This window comes from Rhipicephalus sanguineus, chromosome 8 (assembly GCF_013339695.2).
Source record: "Rhipicephalus sanguineus isolate Rsan-2018 chromosome 8, BIME_Rsan_1.4, whole genome shotgun sequence".
Classification (NCBI taxonomy): Eukaryota; Metazoa; Arthropoda; class Arachnida; order Ixodida; family Ixodidae; genus Rhipicephalus; species Rhipicephalus sanguineus.
The window spans coordinates 164,519,590-164,541,552 of NC_051183.1; the positions used below are offsets into that span (position 1 = coordinate 164,519,590).

Consider the following 21,963-nt stretch of genomic DNA (forward strand, 5'->3'; position numbering starts at 1 on the left):
CAGCGCTATGTCGTCTTTATTTCTGCGTCTTCGTCAGTGCCGTTGTCTGGAAACACTCCTCAGATATAATGTTTTCGTTATGATAACAGCAATCGAAGCCAATTTATCGGCTGGAATTCTTAGTTGTTCGGTGTAGTGGCGCATGGTTAATATGTTTTCTTCAACGTCGAGGCCCATCGAATCAGGTTCTTTGAGTTGTATGGCTAAGCTTCTATGCACTGTGAACGTGCTGTCATGGGACATTTTAGCTTTGAATGCGATCAAATCGGGCGCGCTTAACAAGGTTGTACCTCAAGAAGCGTTACCGGAACTATTAATAACATTAGTGTAAGGGATATCACGTTTCACACGTTACAAAAGTAACGCGCTTGAAGGACAGGGACACAAGCCGAACACAACAAGAGCGATATATGTGTTCCTGCTGTGTGCCTGTCCTGTTACGTCACACCAACAAGGCCGTACACACAAGGAACTTGTACTCCAGCAGACATATGCAGGAGCGGTCCTAAATTCCTGCCTTTTACAGTGCTGCAACCGAAGAACTGGAAGATGCGAAAGTACTCTTACCGAAAAGGTTGTTGGCTATCAAATGACGTGGGTGCAATGCACATGCTGAAAGCTGTGCGAGACAGCTCAGCTGAAGCAGATTAACTTCGATAGAGTTGCTTATTAGGGAAGTTGGTGCATGGTTACACTCGAAGAAAGCCACTAAAACGTGGAAATAGGAAAAACCGGCAGGCAGGTGTCTGCTCACCCCGATCATGAACGTGTTGACTTCTTCCCTGATCTCTTCCTCGGTGAAGACGCCCTCTTCCATGTGCATGCGCAGAAGGATGTCCATGAAGCTCTGCTTCCTCGCGCCCTCAATCTTGTACGCCTTCTTGCGGCTTCTGAGAATCTGAAGCAGCAACATAGGAGCATGCATTATAGCAGCGCAAATGAACGAGGCAATGAGCACACAGTGCTGACTATCAAATGTTTTTTTTTGTTTTTTTATTGAAAAGGCAGAGCATGTAGGCAGCCGAGCAATCAAAAAAGAGCACAAACGCTGTTAAATGAGTCGGCCGGCCGGCATAACTATCAGTTTCACTTTTTTATGCTCTTATGCAGTGGCGCAGCCAGCGGCTGGCACAACGGGCCCGTGCCGCCACCTCCCCCCTCCCCCCCCCCCCAAATTTCTTCCACCGAAAAAAATTTCTGGCTACGCCCTTGCTGTTATGCCACAATCTTCATAAACCAACTAGCCCACCTAAGAACCCTTGTGCAACATAGCAGCTTTTGCGGGATAGGACTACAAACTCTTGAATGAAGCTTAGAGTCACATAAAACTGAACATAGCACGTAAAGAAAAAATTGTCTGTTCTCAGGAATCAGTTAAACTATACTTTCTCATTACTACTTAATTCCGGCGAAGCTTCATTGCGCCTGTATTGTCCGGTATCCCTACACACAACGTAGTGTAAGGAAACCTGAACGAATACAAAGACAGCGTGCCGGTTTGTTTCCTACAAATTTTCGACATACGACTCTCCAACGTAACTGATGGTCTAATAATATTCCAATACTTGAATAACGTTGAAAAAAATTACGCCTACGATTTCTTTCTCAGTAATTCAGTAACAAACTTGCACTTGACCCGGCAACGTATGCACATGCGTTCACTAACGACGAGACCTACTCGTCAACATCACCAAAATGCTCTAACTTTTTTATGAAGTATGTGCAGCGCAAAGAAATGAAGACAAGGAAAGACACATAGACTGTTGCCCCAGCCGGCCTCTTTCGTCTCGCACTTTTTTTTGTTTGTTTGTAAAAGTTGTGTCAGCACTGTTTTGCTTTTTGTGACTCAACGTACTTTATCTGCCCTGCATGGAATCAATGAACTCAGGTTGTATTAAATAAATAAATAAATAAATAAATAAATAAATAAATAAATAAATCAAACAGCATATATGTGGGGACCAATATATCAACACTACTACTGTTCAGGATATACTGTATATTACCCATTTGTTTTGGTTAATATATGAAACAACGCATACACACGTAAGAATGACAAGAAAAGGTCTGGTTTTCGACATAGAGAGACACTGGCAGCATTCTGTCCTGTATCTGGCGAGACTGCGCAGTCGCGGCTGTCACTACGTTACAGAGATGCGCTATCACCGAACAGGGGAGTGTCGCTGCAGCCAGCGTTTCGACAAGTGGTCTTGTCTGCTTCAAGGCAGCAATTGAAAAAAGAAGTGCTAGTGAAACAACACCATCCTGGTCTGTCTTCTCAGCGAACATTCACTTCCCACTACGATGCGTGCTATGCTTCAAACCTTGCGCAGGAGGCCACTGATGAGCTCTAAGAAGTCCTTCCCTTCAACCTGACGTCACAAGTACATTACCGGCAACCAGCAAATATTATGAAGATGTGCATTATTTGCTGTTGCTGTTGACAGGAAATCCTTTTTTTTTTTTTTGGAAACATACTGCGTTGCCTGCTCTGTCTCTTTGGCTGTTGCGAGTCAATGAGCGCCGCAGAAGAGTTGAGCGGGATGAAACTAGAGCGGAGCAGCGGCGGGCGAGGGTTCCGCCTGCGCCTCCGATTAATCTGCTTTCTTATGCTGCGACTTGCAACATTCATGGTGACTTGCATGAAGCCATTACCAACGCGCCCTCAAGAAAAACGGGTTCACAAAGCAATGCCGTATACGCACACGGGTGGCTCAACAGCATTATATTATCCCTGAAAATATTTATTATACGCAAATAAATCCATTATCGCCAGCTGCTACGACTATAGTCGGTGCCAAATTATCAACGGGAAGCCATCGTCTATCCTCTTCGAAACTAGCAATCGCCCGATTATTTCGAAAAAAGTTCGGCATACATTGAACGGCGCATTAAAAAGGTAATGCACGTTTTAGTGTATGTACGTCGTTTCGACGTTGTGAATTTTCAGTTTTGTGATGTCGCGCAACGTGCAGGCGATTTTAACGCAGACCGAAAATTTCTGACCTAGACCCAAGGGCTTAATGTGTGAAAGATGCACTATTGAAAACAATGTATTGCTTTGTGTGCGTTCTAACCGTGAATGAGCTAACGCCTCCTTTTCAAACTATGCCTGTGAGTACCGGCGAAACCCAGTGGGACCGGCGCGTATGCTTCGGTTCACGTGCCGCTCACAGTACGGTGCCGCTAGTGAGCATAAACAGGGACATTTGCATACTGCACTATATTAAGCACGTCGAGTATGCTAATGAAGCACTGCTCAAGCGCTTATACCGGGCCCATTTCGTGTGATACAAGCGATGTGATTGCGTAACATAGCCGCGGCGGCTGTGTTGAGAGCTTTCGTTCCCAGGACAGAAATTGTGTAAAAAGTGAACCGGATCCACACGGGGCACTTCAAAAGCGAACGCTTATTCGCAATATCTTAGCGTGTCAAGAATGCAACAGCTAAAATGCATTCTACAATTTTAGCAGCTTTTGCTACAATTGCTTCCTTTTATACATCTTGGCAACTGCATGCATTCTTGCCTGTGATATTAAAAGCATGGCTGTTCAGAATTTGTGGCACAACAGTTCAAGGAGCACATTGCTGTGGCCTGGCTCTTCGTTCTTGCACATGAACACGTCCATAAGCTCGCCAATAGTACGTTCGCCACGGGTTTCTAAAGTTTCGAAATGGACTTCCTGTGAAACAGCACGATGCCGGCAAACCGCTTGAGAGCTTTCAAGGAAGTGGCCAGCTCTTTGGCTGGAAGCACCGCTGCTCGGTAACTTAACGCTTTAGTATGCACCGGCTGAGCTACAGCGCATAAAGCGTCACCCAAAGCAACGCCTGAGGCGTTTCTCAAAGTAAGAGCTGCGTTAGAGCATGTTGGCCTGTTGGCGTGAAGGCTGGTCGCCATTGTAATGTAGATGCGCTGAGCGAAATGCATGTCGCCTGCCAGCGAAGCAAGGACGATGAAGCATGCGGAGGCACGAGAGGCGAGCGCGTGGGCCATCGAATAAATCAGTTGGTTTTGGTAACGCACGTAGCAGCATCCTTCTTCATCTCCGCTGCAGTGGTGACCCGGACCTTGGAACGACCTTCGAGAAGATTCCACTGGACGTTCACACCGAATCAACCGACCTCTGACACGCCTATCCCGATGGCGCTGCGACCGGATGAAACCACGGCGCACTGCTCCTGCTGTTTCCCGAATTCTGGCCGCGATGTCCACCCATCTGGCTCATCAAGATGGAGGCTCGTTTCTACCTAAGTACAAGCCACAAAATATGCCTGTTTCTTGCGCGAGGAAATAACGAGGGAAGGGGTCCAGGGATTTTCTTTTCTTTTTCTTTTATCCCCCTGGACCCCTTCCCTCGTTATTTCCTCGCGCAAGAAACAGCCATACTTTGTGGCTTGTACTTGGACATGAACCGACTAGCCCAGCAACGTGTACTTCTAGACTTCGTTTCTACCTGCGTCACACGCTCTCGCGGCAGGACAAGTACGCCATCACGGTAGCCGTGCTTCCTCTTGCTCTGCGATGCGGTGTGCCTCCTCCTGAGCCGCAGGCATACGACCGACTTCGAGGGTTCGTGCTAGCCCTACCGCAACCGGCACTTACTCCCTGCCGCGTTAACCGCTGGTTTCGAACCTCGGGCCATCACAACCCCGCCGCCCACACACGCTAAGTCAAGTCTGATTCCACCAGGTTTCGCCGCTGCGGAATCAATCGACTCACAGGTACTCACACAGTCATCGCAAGACATGCTCTCGACGCGGCGCCAAGGACGACGTCGTGCACGTCAATGCCCAACCACTGGCACGCGTATGCACGCGCCTACGCGTCAAATGCGCCTCTCGGCGTCGGTTGCGGAGGGGTGTACGCGTCGATACGCCTCGAGGCGCGAGAGGTCAAGATAACTTTGATATTTTGGCCTACGTCACGACGCGTACGGCGGCGCCAACCAATCAGAGGCCGCGATACCTGTGACCGCTATGTCTAATGGCCGCCACTTCGAAGGCCCCTCCGAGTGCTGGGCAAGCATGGAAACTACAGTCGCAAACGCTCCTGAGTGACCGCATCGTCATCCAGTACGACGACGACACGGCAAACGACCGCGAGTGCTACCAGTGGGGCGCGGTTTCGTGCCGAGTCCGAGCGATGCCGACAAATCCAGAGAATGCCTGCCGGCTGCCCTTGCCCCGGTTTTGAGTGCGATCGTCGACCGAGTGAAGATATCGTACCTATTGCCACGCCCACTTCTTGTCTTGTTTTGATGTATTCGGGTTTGACCGGCAGGGACGGTTATCAACGCTCGACACTGTCCGCGAAGCATTGTTCGAGAAGCTTCACGTCTATAGTAGATCGTTCTGTTAAGATTGCGCCCCGCACGCGAATGTTCCAGCTTTGTCTAGAGATAACGCCGCCACCAGCGATATTGCTGGAAAGTTCGATACCGCCTGTATAAAAGCCGACGCGATTGACCGTTTGTCAGTTGATCGACGGACGACGCCCTGTTCGCCGCTATCATTGTACAGCGTGCATTGCTGTAGTTCTAGTTCTCATTTTCCGGCCACAAGTTCGGCCAAATAAACAGTTTCATCCTACAAACGCCGACTGCTGTCTTCGTCGACGTCACGACCACGTGACATCTGGTGGAGGTGCTGCTTCTTCCATGATCCGGACGCCCCCGCGAAGCGCTGACCCAAGTCCAAGCCGCGAGGAGGACGACAGCAAAGAATACCCGGATCGTCGAACAAGCCGCAGGCAGAAGGGACTGCAGCCAGAGCACGGGCTCCTTCCCGAACAAACCAGGCAGCCCAAGGTCCCAACACCCACCGCAGCGACGATGACCGACCCCGTGCAGCCTGCGCCGATCCTACTCCGGCAGCCCAAGGAGCCGCCAACCTTCCGCGGGTCGTCATTCGAAGACCCGGACACCTGGCTCGAGACTTTCGAAAGGGTCTCAACATTCAACAACTGGGACTCCGAGGACAAGCTGCGTCACGTTTACTTTTACCTCGAAGACGCAGCAAGGACCTGGTTCGAGAATCGGGAGTCCACTCTTCGAACTTGGGACGCCTTTCGCAGCGCTTTTCTGCAGACGTTTGCAAGCGTCGTCAGAAAAGAAAGGGCCGCAGCCTTGCTAGAGACGCGGGTCCAACTTCCAAATGAAAGTGTTGCCATCTTTGGAGAGGAAATGACCAGACTGTTCCGCCACGCTGACCCAGCCATGCCCGAGGGCAAGAAAGTCAGGTTGCTCATGCGAGGGGTAAAGCAAGAGCTCTTCGCTGGGCTGATGCGGAACCCACCCTCGACAGTCCAAGAATTCATCTCAGAGGCGACGACGATCGAGAAGACCCTGGAAATGCGCAACCGCCAGTACAATCGCCGATCGATTGAAGACAGCCCAGCTGTTCATGCCGTCGGCTCCGACGACCTGCGTGAAACGATCCGAGCGATCGTGCGGGAAGAACTGCGCAAGCTTTTACCCTTACCACAGCCTGAAGTTGCCTCGATCGCTGATATCGTCCGAGAGAAAATACAGCAGTCTCTGGGCACCCCCGAGTCAGCGCAGCCACAGCCGCAAGCAGTGAGCTATGCCGCTGCAGCCCGACGCAACGCCCCCCCTCCTCGCCCACGTCAAGACGCCGCGCCACCCCAGCAGTTCCGCCGCCAGGCGCCACCGCCGCCGCCAACGACGTCATACCGCCCGCCAGCCGGCCAGCTATACACGCCGAGAAAGACCGACGTTTGGCGCACCCCCGACCACCGCCCACTCTGCTACCATTGCGGGGAAGCTGGCCACACTTACCGCCGCTGCCAGTACCGACAGATGGGACTGCGTGGGTTCGCCATCGACGCGCCGCGTCCACAGCGAGGGGAAAGACCACACGACATCGCCGACTACCTCGCGGGAACGCAATGGACGCCCCGACAACCTTCCCGTTCGCCGTCGCCAGGCCGCTACGTCTCCCCCCAACGCCGACCATACACTGGCCCAACGCGAGGCCGGTCACCCAGCCCGTATCCGGAAAACTAAGGGCAGCAACCGATGGAGGTGCGGTTGCTGTACGACGAAATACCGAAGATCCTCCGCCGCCGACGACAACGCCGCAACGACATCTAAAGAACACGCCGCAAGCCGAACGAAGCCCTGACGTCGAAACTTCACGGCCCGAAGAAGACCTGACGACACAACGACGAAGCAGCGGGACAAACCGACGTAGCCGTGATCCGACGCCGCGACCAAATCGAAACGGTAGGCGACGAACGAGTGACCTCGACGTTCTCATCGACGGCCACAACGTCACCGCTCTCGTCGATACTGGAGCCGACTATTCTGTCATCAGTGGACCGTTCGCGACGAAGCTGAAGAAAGTCAAGACCGCCTGGGAAGGCCCCGAAATCCGCACAGCGGGAGGTCACCTAGTAGCGCCGGCAGGAATCTGCACAGCGAGGGTCTCCATCAACAACAGGATTTATCCCGCAAGCTTCGTAGTCCTTCAGCATTGCTCCCGAGATGTCATCCTTGGTATGGACTTCTTAGGCCTTCATGGTGCAGTCATCGACCTCAGATCGAAGTCGATAACACTATCTACAGAAAAAGCATTACCGCGGTACACGCCGCCAGGGAAGCATGCCTTGAATGTGCTGGAAGACCAAGTCACCATTCCCCCTCGCTCCAGCGTCGTCATTTCCGTCGGCTCTCAGAAAGTAGCAGACCTGGAAGGCGTCATTGAAGGCGACCAGCACCAGTTGATTAACCGCGAGATTTGCGTCGCAAGAGGAATAGCAGAGTTGCGGGGAGGCAAAGCAACAGTGATGCTCACAAACTTTAGCAACGAGTATAAGCACGTAAACAAAGGCACGACAGTAGCCTACATCGAAGAAATCACGGCTACGTCGATGGCTTTCGCCATCGCCGATTCTTCCGAGCCAACACCGACGAACCAAGCTTCTCAACCAGTTTTCGACGTTAATCCTAGCCTTCCGAAGCATAAACAAGAACAGCTCAAAACCCTGCTCTTGAAATACAGGGACTGCTTTTCGTCATCGTCAAGAATCCGCCAGACCCCAGTCGCAAAACATCGCATCATAACAGAGGAAAATGCCAGGCCACTCCGGCAGAGCCCGTACAGAGTTTCAACGCGAGAACGCGAATCCATAAAGAAACAAGTCGACGAAATGCTACGCGACGACATCATCCAGCCGTCGAAGAGTCCATGGGCGTCACCCGTGGTGTTAGTGAAGAAGAAAGACGGAACCCTACGCTTCTGCGTCGATTATCGCCGCCTGAACAAAATCACGAAGAAGGACGTCTACCCTCTCCCACGGATAGACGACACCCTGGATCGACTCTACAACGCGAGGTACTTTTCGTCGATGGACCTCAAGACCGGCTATTGGCAAATCGAAGTCGACGAGAGAGACCGAGAGAAGACTGCCTTTATAACACCAGACGGCCTCTTCGAGTTCAAGGTTATGCCCTTTGGTCTTTGCTCGGCACCTGCGACGTTCCAGCGCGTTATGGACACCGTGCTGGCTGGACTGAAGTGGCAGACTTGCCTTGTGTACTTGGACGACGTCATTGTGTTTGCCTCAAGCTTCGACGAACACCTCCGGCGCCTTGACACTGTACTACAAGCAATCAAGACTTCTGGCCTCACCTTGAAGCCTGAAAAGTGCCGCTTTGCATACGAGGAGCTGCTGTTTTTGGGTCACGTGATCAGCAAGGGTGGTGTTCGCCCAGACCCGCGGAAAACAGCTGCCATCGCTGCCTTCCCGCCCCCCACCGACACGAAAGCTGTGCGCCGTTTTCTCGGCTTATGCGCCTACTACAGGCGCTTTGTCAAGGAATTTTCACGAATCGCCGAACCGCTAACTCACCTCACGAAGACCGACGTGCCATTCAAGTGGGAAACGGCGCAAATCGAAGCATTTGAAGAACTGAAACGACGCCTTCAGATGCCTCCGATACTAGCACATTTCGACGAATACGCCGATACGGAAATCCACACCGACGCAAGCAGCGTAGGACTCGGCGCCGTCCTTGTGCAGAAGACTGACGGGCAGGAAAGGGTCATCAGTTATGCTAGCCGGTCGCTATCAAAGGCAGAAACGAACTATTCCACAACAGAAAAGGAGTGCCTAGCGATCATCTGGGCTGCATCCAAGTTTCGCCCCTACCTCTACGGCAGGCCCTTCAAAGTTGTGAGCGACCACCACGCATTGTGTTGGCTAGCTAACTTGAAGGACCCTTCAGGTCGCCTCGCACGGTGGAGCCTACGACTTCAAGAATTCGACATTACCGTCGTTTACAAGTCCGGAAGGAAACACTCCGACGCTGACTGCCTGTCTCGCGCCCCCGTCGACCCACCGCCGCAGGACGACAAGGAGGACGACTCCTTCTTGGGAATCATAAGTGCCGACGACTTCGCCGAACGACAGCGAACGGATCCAGAACTCAGGGGCCTTGTGGAATACCTCGAGGGCAGGACCACCGTTGTTCCGAAGGTATTCACGCGGGGACTGGCGTCATTTTTCTTGCGCAACGGTGTTCTCCTAAAGAAGAACTTCTCACCGCTTCGAGCCGATTGCCTTCTCGTGGTACCCTCGACATTGCGGCCAGAGGTCCTCCAGGCTCTGCACGACGACCCGACGGCTGGACACCTGGGTGTTTCTCGCACGCTAGCAAGAATACAGGAGAAGTACTACTGGCCGCGCCTTTCCGCCGACGTCACTCGTTACGTGAAGACCTGCCGGGACTGTCAGCGACGCAAGACACCGCCCACTAGGCCAGCCGGACTTCTGCAGCCTATCGAGCCACCTCGACGGCCGTTCCAGCAAATCGGGATGGACTTACTGGGGCCGTTCCCGACGTCCAATACCGGAAACAAATGGATCGTCGTAGCTACAGACTACCTCACCCGCTACGCCGAGACGAGGGCCCTGCCTAGAGGCAGTGCCGCCGAGGTAGCGAAGTTCTTCGTTGAGAACATCGTCCTGCGTCATGGCGCCCCAGAAGTTCTCATCACCGACAGAGGTACGGCGTTTACTGCTGACCTAACTCAGGCAATACTGAGATACAGCCAAACAAGCCACCGCCGGACCACAGCGTACCACCCACAGACAAATGGCCTGACCGAGCGGCTAAACAAGACCATCGCCGACATGTTGGCCATGTATGTCGACGTCGAACACAAGACGTGGGATGCCATCCTTCCGTATGTGACCTTCGCATACAACACGGCCGTCCAAGAAACGACGCAGATGACGCCGTACAAGTTGGTCTACGGAAGGAGCCCGGCGACGACGCTCGACGCCATGCTACCCAACGTCACCGACGAAGAAAACCTCGATGCCGCCGCTTACTTACAACGTGCCGAAGAAGCTCGACAGCTCGCCCGCCTGCGCATCAAGACCCAGCAGCACACCGACAGCCGTCGCTACAATCTTCGACGACGCTTCGCGGAATACCAGCCCGGCGACCGTGTTTGGGTCTGGACGCCGATACGCCGACGTGGGCTTAGCGAAAAACTCCTTCGGCGATACTTCGGGCCATACAAGGTTCTTCGACGCCTCGGCGCTCTTGACTACGAGGTGATCCCGGACGGCATTACGAACTCCCAGCGACGCCGCGCACGACCTGAAGTCGTCCATGTCGTGCGCCTTAAGCCGTTTTTTGCGCGTTAGCGAACCTGGGGACTCTATTTTTCTTCCTTTGTTATTGTAATTTATTTTTGTATGCACTTGTTTTTTTTCTCTCTTCTATGTTCTTTCACAAGCATCGGGACGATGCTTTTTCAGAGGGGGGCAATGCCACGCCCACTTCTTGTCTTGTTTTGATGTATTCGGGTTTGACCGGCAGGGACGGTTATCAACGCTCGACACTGTCCGCGAAGCATTGTTCGAGAAGCTTCACGTCTATAGTAGATCGTTCTGTTAAGATTGCGCCCCGCACGCGAATGTTCCAGCTTTGTCTAGAGATAACGCCGCCACCAGCGATATTGCTGGAAAGTTCGATACCGCCTGTATAAAAGCCGACGCGATTGACCGTTTGTCAGTTGATCGACGGACGACGCCCTGTTCGCCGCTATCATTGTACAGCGTGCATTGCTGTAGTTCTAGTTCTCATTTTCCGGCCACAAGTTCGGCCAAATAAACAGTTTCATCCTACAAACGCCGACTGCTGTCTTCGTCGACGTCACGACCACGTGACACTATACACTCTTAACACGGTTACCTATATTGCAACTTTTGGGCGTGAGTAACTTATGAAATAAAGGTTACAAAGGAGTTTATTTTCATGTTTTCTTTATTTCGCGGTTTCTAAAAGTTTCAAAATCCACATTTCGAGCAATGCATAGTTACCAGCGCGAAAAGCGCAGTGTAACCTGTCCGTAGTAACCTATGAATAACGCTGTAACTTATGTGTACACAGCCTCACCGCGCCTCTCGCAAAAAAAAAAAAATGAAATAAAGGGTAAAAGCAGAGTGAAAGTACTCGCCGCGAGATCGACCTATAGGAGGCAGCACCGTCGCCGCGTTAGTGTGGAGAGGCGGTCGGTGGCGCCTATACGAATGCACACGGCGGCGCTTCGTTGTGAGCTGTTTGAGCCGATTGTCGGCGAATAAAATGCGTTGATTGCAGCTTACTGGTAATATATACGCTCTTAATTGTTGAATCGATGCACGAAGATCATCCAACGTTACTATTACTAGTGAGAGAAGCGAAATCTGCCGATGAAAGGTATGCTCGTCCTGGGTGACAGTATGCGCTTACGCATGCTATACGACGTTTTTTGTTGTTTTCTCTGTGCGTGTTTACCTTGTGTTCTGTGTACTACGCACTGCTGTAGCACGCCTGAACTACTTAAGTGTTTACTTCTTCTTCATTTGTATACCAGCCCATATTCCTGTGCAATGAGTTAATAGCACTGTTCGCGCGAATAAGCATACGCATGTAAGAGTGTTTAGCACGGAGTTTTCATTGATTATTACGTGCACGACAGTGATGCAACAAAGGTCCGGTTATTTTATGGAATACGGTTTTTTTTCTCGAACTAATCATGTCCGCTGCCTTCCATCAATTTATAACAACTCCACACAAACGCTCCAGATAATTTAAAAAAAGGATGAGGTTTTGCGTGACATTATACGAAAAAAAAAATTGGCCGCGTATCTGCGTGCTTCGCTGCAAATGTCGTTTAAAGACGATAGGAGAGGCGCTGCGTGAGATATGGACGCCATCTGGCAATACGTCGGGAAACATGAGTGCTGTGTTGCGGGCTGGTAGTCTCGGCGCAGCAGCAGGCGAAGACCGGCGGTGATCAACGCGACCGGCGGGGACGCCAGCCAGCCCGAACACGCGGTTTGGCGCGAAGCGCCGAAGCAGAAGAAACGTCCGCACTCAACGAGTACTCTCCACACACTCTTTTATTTACACGTCGCGTGGGTAAAACAGGAATGCCAGAGCTAGAGTGTACTAGATACCAGAGCGGCGCCCCATGGCATTCATACTGTGCAATACGGAACCGAAACCGAAACACAACAATGAGCTCGTGCACAGGGCACGGAGGAAGACAAGTGTTTCAGCGTAGTCGCATTTTCAGCGCAGCTTAAGAAACTAGGGTCTCCAGAATTACGTATCTATGTACTTTCTATTAAAGGAACACATCACCTAATACTTACCTAGTGATGTTGCGCCTCAGATATGCGTAATGTTTGCTTTTTGATCAACAATGTACACAAGTATGAACCTAGTCATCTGTTCAAGGTGGCTGGCCCATGGGCAAGTGGTTCAACTTTGGCCGGGTGGCTGAATCGAGTGACGTGCCGACAAACAGAAAGACAGACAGACAGAAAGACAGACCAAAATTTCTGCGTTTAAGTTCCCCAAGAAAGACTATCGTCTTTAAAATGTAAGGGACGCCGTCGGGATTAATTTAAAACATCTGGGTTCTTCAAAGCGTACCTAAATCTAAGCGCACGGGTGTTTCTGCATAAATTTCGCCCAAAGTTAAAATTGCGCGCGGGAACTCCGTTTTATCACTGCCGTGTCATTCCATTGTCTTTTTTTAGGGCACCGTTTGAGTACCGAAGTGTCAGAATTCACTTGATAGAAATATTTCGCTGTAGTAGAACTACGACCGTATAATGAAAGGACATCTTAAGCACAACTAAAGCTCATCATGAACTACAGTAACAACAACGCGAAAGTGCATGAACCTCGCTTTTGTTTACCACCGAGTCGCTAAAACGCGGCATTCACACACTATTTAGTGCTCCTTATGTTTGGGACTATGCCAAGCACACTTTACGACGTGCTTGAACCAGAAAGCGGCACCAACACTGAAATGATTCTGGCGAACGAAGGGTACGACATCAATACACAGCCCTCTCGAAAGTCGCACTCACTGATCTTATTACAATGCGCATGCAGCCGAGCAAGCCCATTTGCTTCTGTACACCATGTTAGGTATGCATACGAGCAGTTAAACTCGCGCTAACATAACAGAACAAACCGCCCTTTGAGAACGCGCAGGACGTACGCGCACATGCAAACACGACGTGGCTAGCAGACGACGCAGGGAGCAATCCACACTAGGCGCGCTTCAGCCAGTAGCCGCCAGGCGGCGACTCTGCTCTATCTCACGGCCAATGCACCGCAGCTGCGAGCGCAGGTTCTCCTGACCGCTTGGCGGTTGGCTGCGTTCGGTGCCACGAAGTCTAGACGGCGGGAAGGTGCCACCATAGGCGCAGCGCATACGCACCGCGTGCACAGCATGCAGCGTGCAGCGCCGAATCGCCCGGGCAGCACAAAAGTTCCTTATTATATAGAAAGTAGCGACACTCTCCTCCGTATCCTCTCCAAAGTGCCCAATCGTCCTCTCCCAAGTGTCCAAACCTTATCTATATTCTCTCCCAAACGGCCACCGTGCGGGCGCCGGCCCTATAACCCGGCTCGCGCCACTTTCCTATCAAAAATGCTATGTCACGCTGATAACGCGCGCGTTTCCCGGGCGACGGCCCGTGAAGCGGGGTGGTGGCAGCCGGGAGAGGAGGGTTCTCGGCGTGGCTGCTCGGTTAAAAGAAAGACGGTACTTTCCCAAAAATATCCAGGGATTTTAGGCAGCACGCGTGAGGCACGCCGTTTTCTTGCGGCGGTTGCGAACTCTGTTTCGAATTCGCTTCCTTGGGTTTTTGTGCGTTGCGTGAAACCGGTGATGCCACTGAACAGCAGACATGTGGGGTGTGCTGCGTGGCAGCTGCCACGAAACTTCTTGTGAGTGCCGGCGTTACGTCGTTTTAGGGGCGAAGCTCCTTATGCCGTGGGTCTGTCCATCCTCCGTTTGTTCTTTCGTTTGTAGTAGCCACCTCTTCTTCGTGAGAAGCGCTCGTTCTGGTATGCAGTAGAAGAAGAAGACGACGTTGACGAGCGAGACTCTCGTGCGTGTTCGCCTGCGTGGCGTTCTTTCTTCTTCACTACGTCTCGTGTTTTCAACGACGCCCGAAGACATTTCAGAAGTAACGCGCCATGAGGCTCCCTCTTGGCTCGCTTTTTTCTTTCGCTGGAAGACAAGGCTACAGAGACCCACGCACGAGATTGCCGTTAACTTTGCAGTGGTCGAACGTCTTGGCAAAAGATTGCCGTTCTCTTATGTTTTCTTTACTTGTTGTTGCCTTCTGTAGTTTCCCGCCTACCATGTAAGCCTAGCTGGTTTTATGTCAAGCTTGTAGACTATGTGGAACGGGACCCCATACTTACTGCAGTGGACGTTCCCTATCTTACCGAGACGTGGAACGCCAAAAGACCGTATATCAAACGATACGTTCCAGTCGTGTGCATCGATGATGCACAGCGTCCTGCAGGTGGTGTGGCCGTATACGTCAAACAAACAGAAAAGGCACAAGATCTGAAACTACTACCAACGACACAAAGCCACAACGGTGAATATGCTGCCATCGATTTTGATGGATGCATCATCATGACCATGCACCTTGCACCCAATTTGTCGAGTGGGAATATCAAGGCATTCATTGACACGGCATGGTGTAATTATGACAAGTACAAGAATAGGCCATTTGTGTTAGTTGGTGACCTGAATGTCGATATTACCGAAAACAACAATGAGTGGTTTATACAACATATGGCAGCCAAATATGCTCTCACGTGCACGTCCTTTGATCATATGAAACCAACGACCATCCGAGGGACGCGTATAGACCTGGTATTTTCAAATTTCCAATTGCAACCCGTACAGGAACCGCTATCCCTTCATTTCACGGACCATAAAGCCGCGATAATGAAGGGACAACGCAAGCTGGCATCATCTGATTAAGAAAAATAAAAGTTTGATGTTTGTAATATACACACAGTGTTTCTCTCTCTTTATATGACGATTGATGGGGCGTTACACAGAAGATTCACGGTTTACCGATGATATCCTCCGGAGCTTCGCCCCACTCATCATCATGCACCACGTGGATATGCTGTGATTTTTTAAATGCGAAGCATTTCTTAGCGAACCTCAGGCATTTTGGCCGTTTCTATCTACGTATCTATCTATCTATCTATCTATCTATCTATCTATCTATCTATCTATCTATCTATCTATCTATCTATCTATCTAGCCGCCTACGCCTGGGCGCTCTCCTGGTCGCCTGCATAATTGGTAATATACCAAAATTGGCCTAGGAGGGCATCAATGTATGACGAACACGATTCACTGGTCATGACATGATTAACGAAAAATACCTGTCGCGTACGTCATGAAACCCTTCCTCTCAGTCACGTGTGGCACGTACTCCTAAACCAGAGTTAATGTTATGCGGGTATGTGCCACAGGTGATACAGAGTTTCAATCAAAACAGTAACCGCGAACACACACATTGGCACGTAAGGAAAGTGATAATGATAGTAATTGTTGGATTTTATGTCCTTTATGTCCGAAAACAACGATATGATATGACAGATGCCGTACCGAAAGGGCTCCAGAAATTTTGACCATCGGGTATTCTTTAACGTGCACCGAGATTGCACAGAACACGGGAATCTAGCATTTTGCCTGCATCGAAATGCTACCGCCGCGGCCGGGATCGAACCCGCGAGCTTCGGGTCAGCAGCCAAGCACCTTAACCGCTACACCACCGCGGCAGACGCAAGGAAAGTGAGGAAACTGCAGACAGAACACCCCTGGAAGACGCTCAACTACCGTCCACTCCACGCGGCCCACAACATGCACCACGTGGATTACGCAAAAACCGGCGTCGATGCTTACTACAATAAATCTGCTAAGAGACCCAGGCCTCTTTATTATTACCGGTTACTTCAACATTGATTTATCAAGACCCAACAACGCGTGGTCGTTATACTGCGTGAAAGACGGATTGATTGTGGAGAGGACATCAAAAGACCTCGCTGCCACGTCCACGACAGGGGGCATCATAGATCATTTGATCGTAAGAGGCATCCAGGACTTCACCAGCTGCAATATACATCGTTCTTCACTACACTTAGACTCCTCATAGCCGCGATGACGAACGGATCCGATTAACAAGTCCGGTCCAGGCTGGTTCTCCCTGATCACGGTGATAATGACCTTGTGCAAGAACTGTCATGAACCCCTTCTACACATGCACACGGGTTCGTGAAACGTGCGTGCATTCTCCGTCATAACGAACAAGTATAAGCATAACAACTGTAACGCAACTGTAACAACTGCAACTGTGACTGTAACGTACGTGCAGTACGCCTGCGCATGTCTCTCAGCTGCGTACTATATATCTAGGGAAACTTTCCTTAATGAAGCTTAGTTGAGAGTAACGCCTGTCCTGTTTATCTGTCTACCTTCTTTGTCCTGTTCGGATTTCCGCTATCCAGTACTGAAGAATATAAGCACTGCATATCAGCTTACCGCGTCTGGTGTTGCTAACACCCATGTTGCTGTTGCCTTCGTTACGCAACTGTAAACAACTGGCTATATAACATGCGACTCTTCAACATATGAGTGTGCGTATACCACTTCCATATTTCTCGAGCGTCATTCCGTAACGTTTCGCTAAATGTGAAAAATTACGCCAGCCACCATCCCGCGCATGCTTCGCATAACATCGATTCCCACGGTACGTGGGATCTGGCAAAATTTTTTTGCTGCAAATCGGATACAACCTGTTCAAAATAATTGCACGCGACATAATGAGACAGCAGCTGTTACAAGAGAACAAATTTGCAAAGTGCTCGGCTATGTCAGCAGCTTGTAAAACTTGAGTAGACGACCCGCAGTGGAGGCCGCTCACTTTACCAGTGCCGCTTCGATTTTTTGCATCGCTCATGTTCACGCCGCCCACGCGGGACGCCGACGGTCAATTTTTGCGTTTGATGAGGCATCTATGGCTTTCGCCTTAAAAATTATGCCTAACCAATCGAGTTCACGTTACCAAAAATTATAGATTTCGCGTTCTACAAGATATCTCACTCAGGTAATTTTCCTGTATGCGACGCCATTATTTCCGTTAATTCAACGAAAAATATGGAGCCCGCAAGAACGCACAAGGAACACACCCACATGGGCGTAAAGCGCGAACGGCGAATCGGTGCCGAATGACCTTGAACCAGTGAGCTTCGTCGGAGAGCGTGGCCCGCGTTTTAAAGACGATAGTCTTTCTTCGGGAACTTAAACGCAGAAATTTTGGTCTGTCTGTCGGTCTTTCTGTTTGTCTATCTGTCACCCGATTCAGCGCGCCGGCCAAAGTTTAACCACTTGCTTACCGCCGACCCATCTTGAACTGGTACGGCTGTTCATACTTGTGAACGTTGTCAATCAAAAGGTAAATATTACGCATATCTGAGGCGCTACATCCCTAGGTAAGTATTAGGTGGTGTGTTCCTTTAATGCAAAATACATAGATACGTAATTCTAAAGGCCCTAGTTTCTTAAGCTGCGCTGAAAATGCGGCTGCGCTGAAAATGCGACGCGCCAACCAAAGCCCTCTGCGACGGAGGAAGGAAAGAACTTTCCTCCTTCGCGCCCTCTGCACAAGCTCGTTTCCCGACGTATTGCGAGATGGCGTCCATATCTCACGCAGCGCTCCTCTATGGTCTTTCGACGGCATTTGCAGGCGAAGCACGCAGATACGCGGCCAATTTTTCGCTTTGTATTCGCGTCTTCAAGCTTCGAGAGCAATGTACTCGTCAGTATTTTGCAGTGTTTCCAAGATTCATTCTCATATTGTCGGAGACAAGGCTTAGCAGGCATGGCTAAATAAACACAGCTGATCGCAATAATAAAGACAAAGCATGCCTGACGCTTTTTCTGCAGCGTGAACTGACACAAAGTCATGGCCGATTTTGCCATTTATTTATTGCTGTGAGGACAGTGGGCGAGTAGCAAGCGTCAGTTCGGATCGAAGCGGGCTGTCGCGTCTGGATGGGTGCTGCCATGTTGGTTTGTAACCCCAGCTACTGGCGGCTGCTAATACAACAACGAAAGGCATACACCACAAATACGAAGTAGATGAAACATATCGCTTATCGTTGTAGCGTGGTACGTACCAAACAAACGCAAATGTCTCAACGTTTTCAACTTTGAGGCGATCACATGTAGAACTATGTTTTGCTGCGCAAGCATGTGACTTGCTTATACCTTGCTGCAACCAGCTTCTGTGGTACGGCCACGGCCGTTTCGCTGGCCCAATATGTTGTCTGGCGCAAATGGCTGGGGGAAGGCCAGTTACGATCACGTGATCAAACATGGCAGCGCCCGTGCATCGCAGCGGGAAATCGTCTATATTCTTTTCGAGCGTTCTTCCTTGTGTTTGAAGAGCGCGCTGCAAGTGTCGAGCTGTGACCGTTGTTAGTACACGCTCGTCCTGTGTGCGTTCGTTTCCTGCGTCCTTTTCGCTTGAGCGACGCGTTGCAAGTATCGAGCTGCTTGCCTTTCTTCGTGTGACATTCTAATTTGTTGCTATCTCCTACATTGTTCTGCCCTTGCGGCGAAACTGAGTTTTTCTAACACGTGGATACCGGTGAACGGATGTAGCCATGGTCAAAAAGACTGTAAACTGTTCAGGGCTCAGGGTGGGTTTGAAAATGGAGGTTTGTGCGAAAGAAAAAGCGGAAGCTGGCGTCAAGTTTAGACAATGTGAGTTCGAGGTGAAAATAAAAAAAAAATGATGGCTGTACAGAGTGGGCTCATGATGGGAATCGCAGAGCTGGAGAAAGCGTTGGCGACAGAGCGAGAGAAAACGAAGGCTACGGGACAAAGGCTTAGGTCAGCCGAGGAGGGGCTATCGAAGGTCGTCAAGGTGAACAAACAAGAGGCAGGCGACTGCGGAAACCTTACGGCGTCGACCCCCAGTGCGGGAGAAGCGAAAGGGTAATCAGGCGTGACAAAGGCAGGTAGCATGACCACAGGACCCAGCTTCCGGGAAGTGCTTTTGGGGAAGGGAGGGCACAAAGCGGCACCCGTGCCCTCCCTTCCGTACCCTACCAAGTCAGTAGCCAGGTGCACGTCACTTCAGCAGGAAAGTCTGAGCACGTTCTTATCACCGGTGACTTGAATTTAGTTTGATGCGCAGAGGCAATCGAGAAGAGGGGGAAAGGCGACAAAATAATTTCGATAGGGACGTTACCAGGACATACGTTGGGTTTAGTCACGAGGCAAGCGAGAGGAAAAGTCACAGCTAAAGTTCACGGACGTCCCCTCGTGGTAATCCGCCTTTTGCATGCCTCTACAGCGCATGCGCCGCTTCCTGGCGGCGACTCTGGGAAATGGTCTGTACGGCGCCGTCGCAGACGCCGCCGCCTCTCTTTCCGCCGCAGCTTTAGCGGTGACAGAAGTGTTGACTTGTGCAGGTGGTTGAAATATATTTACCGATATATCTGGTTCTATTAGCACGATGCCGTCAACATGTGCCGCTTATGGATGCACTTCCCGAGGCGTGCCCGGCAGCAACATTCATTTTTTCCGCTTCCCATCGGTGAAACGCGATCGTCAGCGCCGTGAAGCGTGGATCAGGGCTGTGAAGCGCCAAAATGAAGACGGCAGTCCGTGGCAGCCTTCGGACTCGGCAAGACTGTGCGAAAATCACTTCGTTCAAGAAATGTTGTTACTTAGATGGCGTACGACAAGAACATGTGTCCGCGTTGTGTCCGTGTCGTCACACAGCAGTTCAGTAGCGACGAAAGTCGCGCTACGGCTTTTTTTTTTTTGTACGATGTGTTTTCAGCATTTGGTTTAGAACGTCGACAACAGCGAAGTATGACTAAGTGCGCCTTAATCGCTTCGGTCTCAGCGTAACTACGCTGTTGTTTACTTTGGCGTAAAGGAGTCGCCGTAAATACTGCCTCTAGAACATAATGAATGCCGAAGGGTGTAGTGTCGTGGCCTGTCGTTCACGGGCGGTCAGCGCTTCATTTCTGTTGTCAAAGCACATTCGCTGTTCAGTAAAAACGATTCGCGTATGTTGACATGACTGCCGCGCACCGATTTATAAATCTTGCGGCATTTTGCTTATCTTAGCGAAGTTACAACGTGCGGCCGTTTTTTTCCAGTCACCGTAGTGCGATGTACGCGTTCCCGGATTTTGCAGGTTCGCCGTCAAACTCGCCCAGGCACCCTGATTTCGTGCCATCACTGTTCGTATACACCGATGAGTTTAGGAGGAGTCCGTACGTGGACGTGGTAGACAACTCATTAAACATGAGGTTGCGCACGTACCCCTCGTCGCGGAATTTTTGTCCTTTAGTGGTCTGCCGGGAGCAACGGGAACCACTTGCCGCCATAAAGGCATCCAACTGTTTCTTGCTCGGCATTTTCATTGATGCTGGCCTTGTCGTCCATCCGTTGGCCACCGAAAAGTAGCCGCCGGGTATGTAAACACTCCCAGGGGGCTCCATGCCTTTGCACAACACTCGAGGCGAAGCTCTCCGCTCATGTGCCGCAGTCACGATTTGTGCTATGCAGCAGCGGTGGCGGTGGTCACTCTATGGCTAGGGTATGGCGGTGGTAGCAGACGCGCGCCGCGACGCCGTACGGTTTGTTTCTCGTAGTGCCCCGAGAGAGGGCGCCACACAGACATGCAAAAGGTGGATTGCGGGAGGGCTAAATGACGTCTTGAACAAAGAATCGTCAGGATTAGCGACGACCTTGGCGAAAAGGGCCGATGACATGCGCGCCGTGTCCCCCCAGGTGCAGATTGTAGTATGCACGTTACCGGAAGTACCAGTGCGCAACGGCAACCTGCAAAGAGCGGTTGTCGACGCAAACAAAGAGATATGGCGAATGTGTCGAGATAAAAATTTCGGGGTAGTGGAAATAAACAGGGAGGTGCACAGGTGGGGGGTAGGGGGGGGGGGGGTTCGAAAGGGACAGAATTCACTTCGATAGGAGCCTTGGTCATGAGGTGGGTTGACGACTGCAGGACGCGCAGTAGCTTTGCGCGGCCTCTTCGGAATTCGGGGTAGCTAATATCAAAGAAAACAGCCAGGCAAATAAGCTCCAGCTGTGGCAAATCCACGACCCTTTCTTAGTGAAGAATTCCAATGATGTGCTCAAAGCTATCAGCCCTCTTAGTAACGAAGGTCTGTATGCCTTCTCCATTGACAGAAAAGACCTGTACTACTCCTTACTTCATGGCCAGGGGCGTAGCCGGGGGAGGGGTTTTTTTTTTTTTTTCAATTTTATTTTCCCATCTTACAAATACAGATGGAGGGGTTGTAGGTAAAAGCTGCTTAAAGGCAGCTTGACGAGCCTACAAACCTAAAGTACAGCAGGGAGGCAGTTGTAGAAATTATACAATTCAAAACGTAAGGATTACATAAATATACAAGGATCACCGGATAATACGCGAATCAACACTATGTACATATAAAAAACTTAAACCGAAACTGAAACCATGTTATCTAAATACTTAGCGTGAAGTTCTTTGCGAGTACAGGTAAACAAATCGAAATCAGTAAGAGCATAACTAT

At 50.7% G+C, this 21,963-nt stretch overlaps 1 protein-coding gene across 1 annotated transcript in view; it reads right to left on the minus strand.

Moving 5' to 3' along the window:
* Nucleotides 1-21,963, minus strand: part of LOC119402449 (cytochrome P450 4c3) — a 215,430-nt gene that overhangs the window by 90,709 nt on the left and 102,758 nt on the right. The window contains exon 7 of the mRNA XM_037669602.2: nucleotides 755-898. Within this exon, the coding sequence (XP_037525530.1) occupies nucleotides 755-898 (144 nt within the window). The remainder of the gene's footprint in view (nucleotides 1-754; nucleotides 899-21,963) is intronic.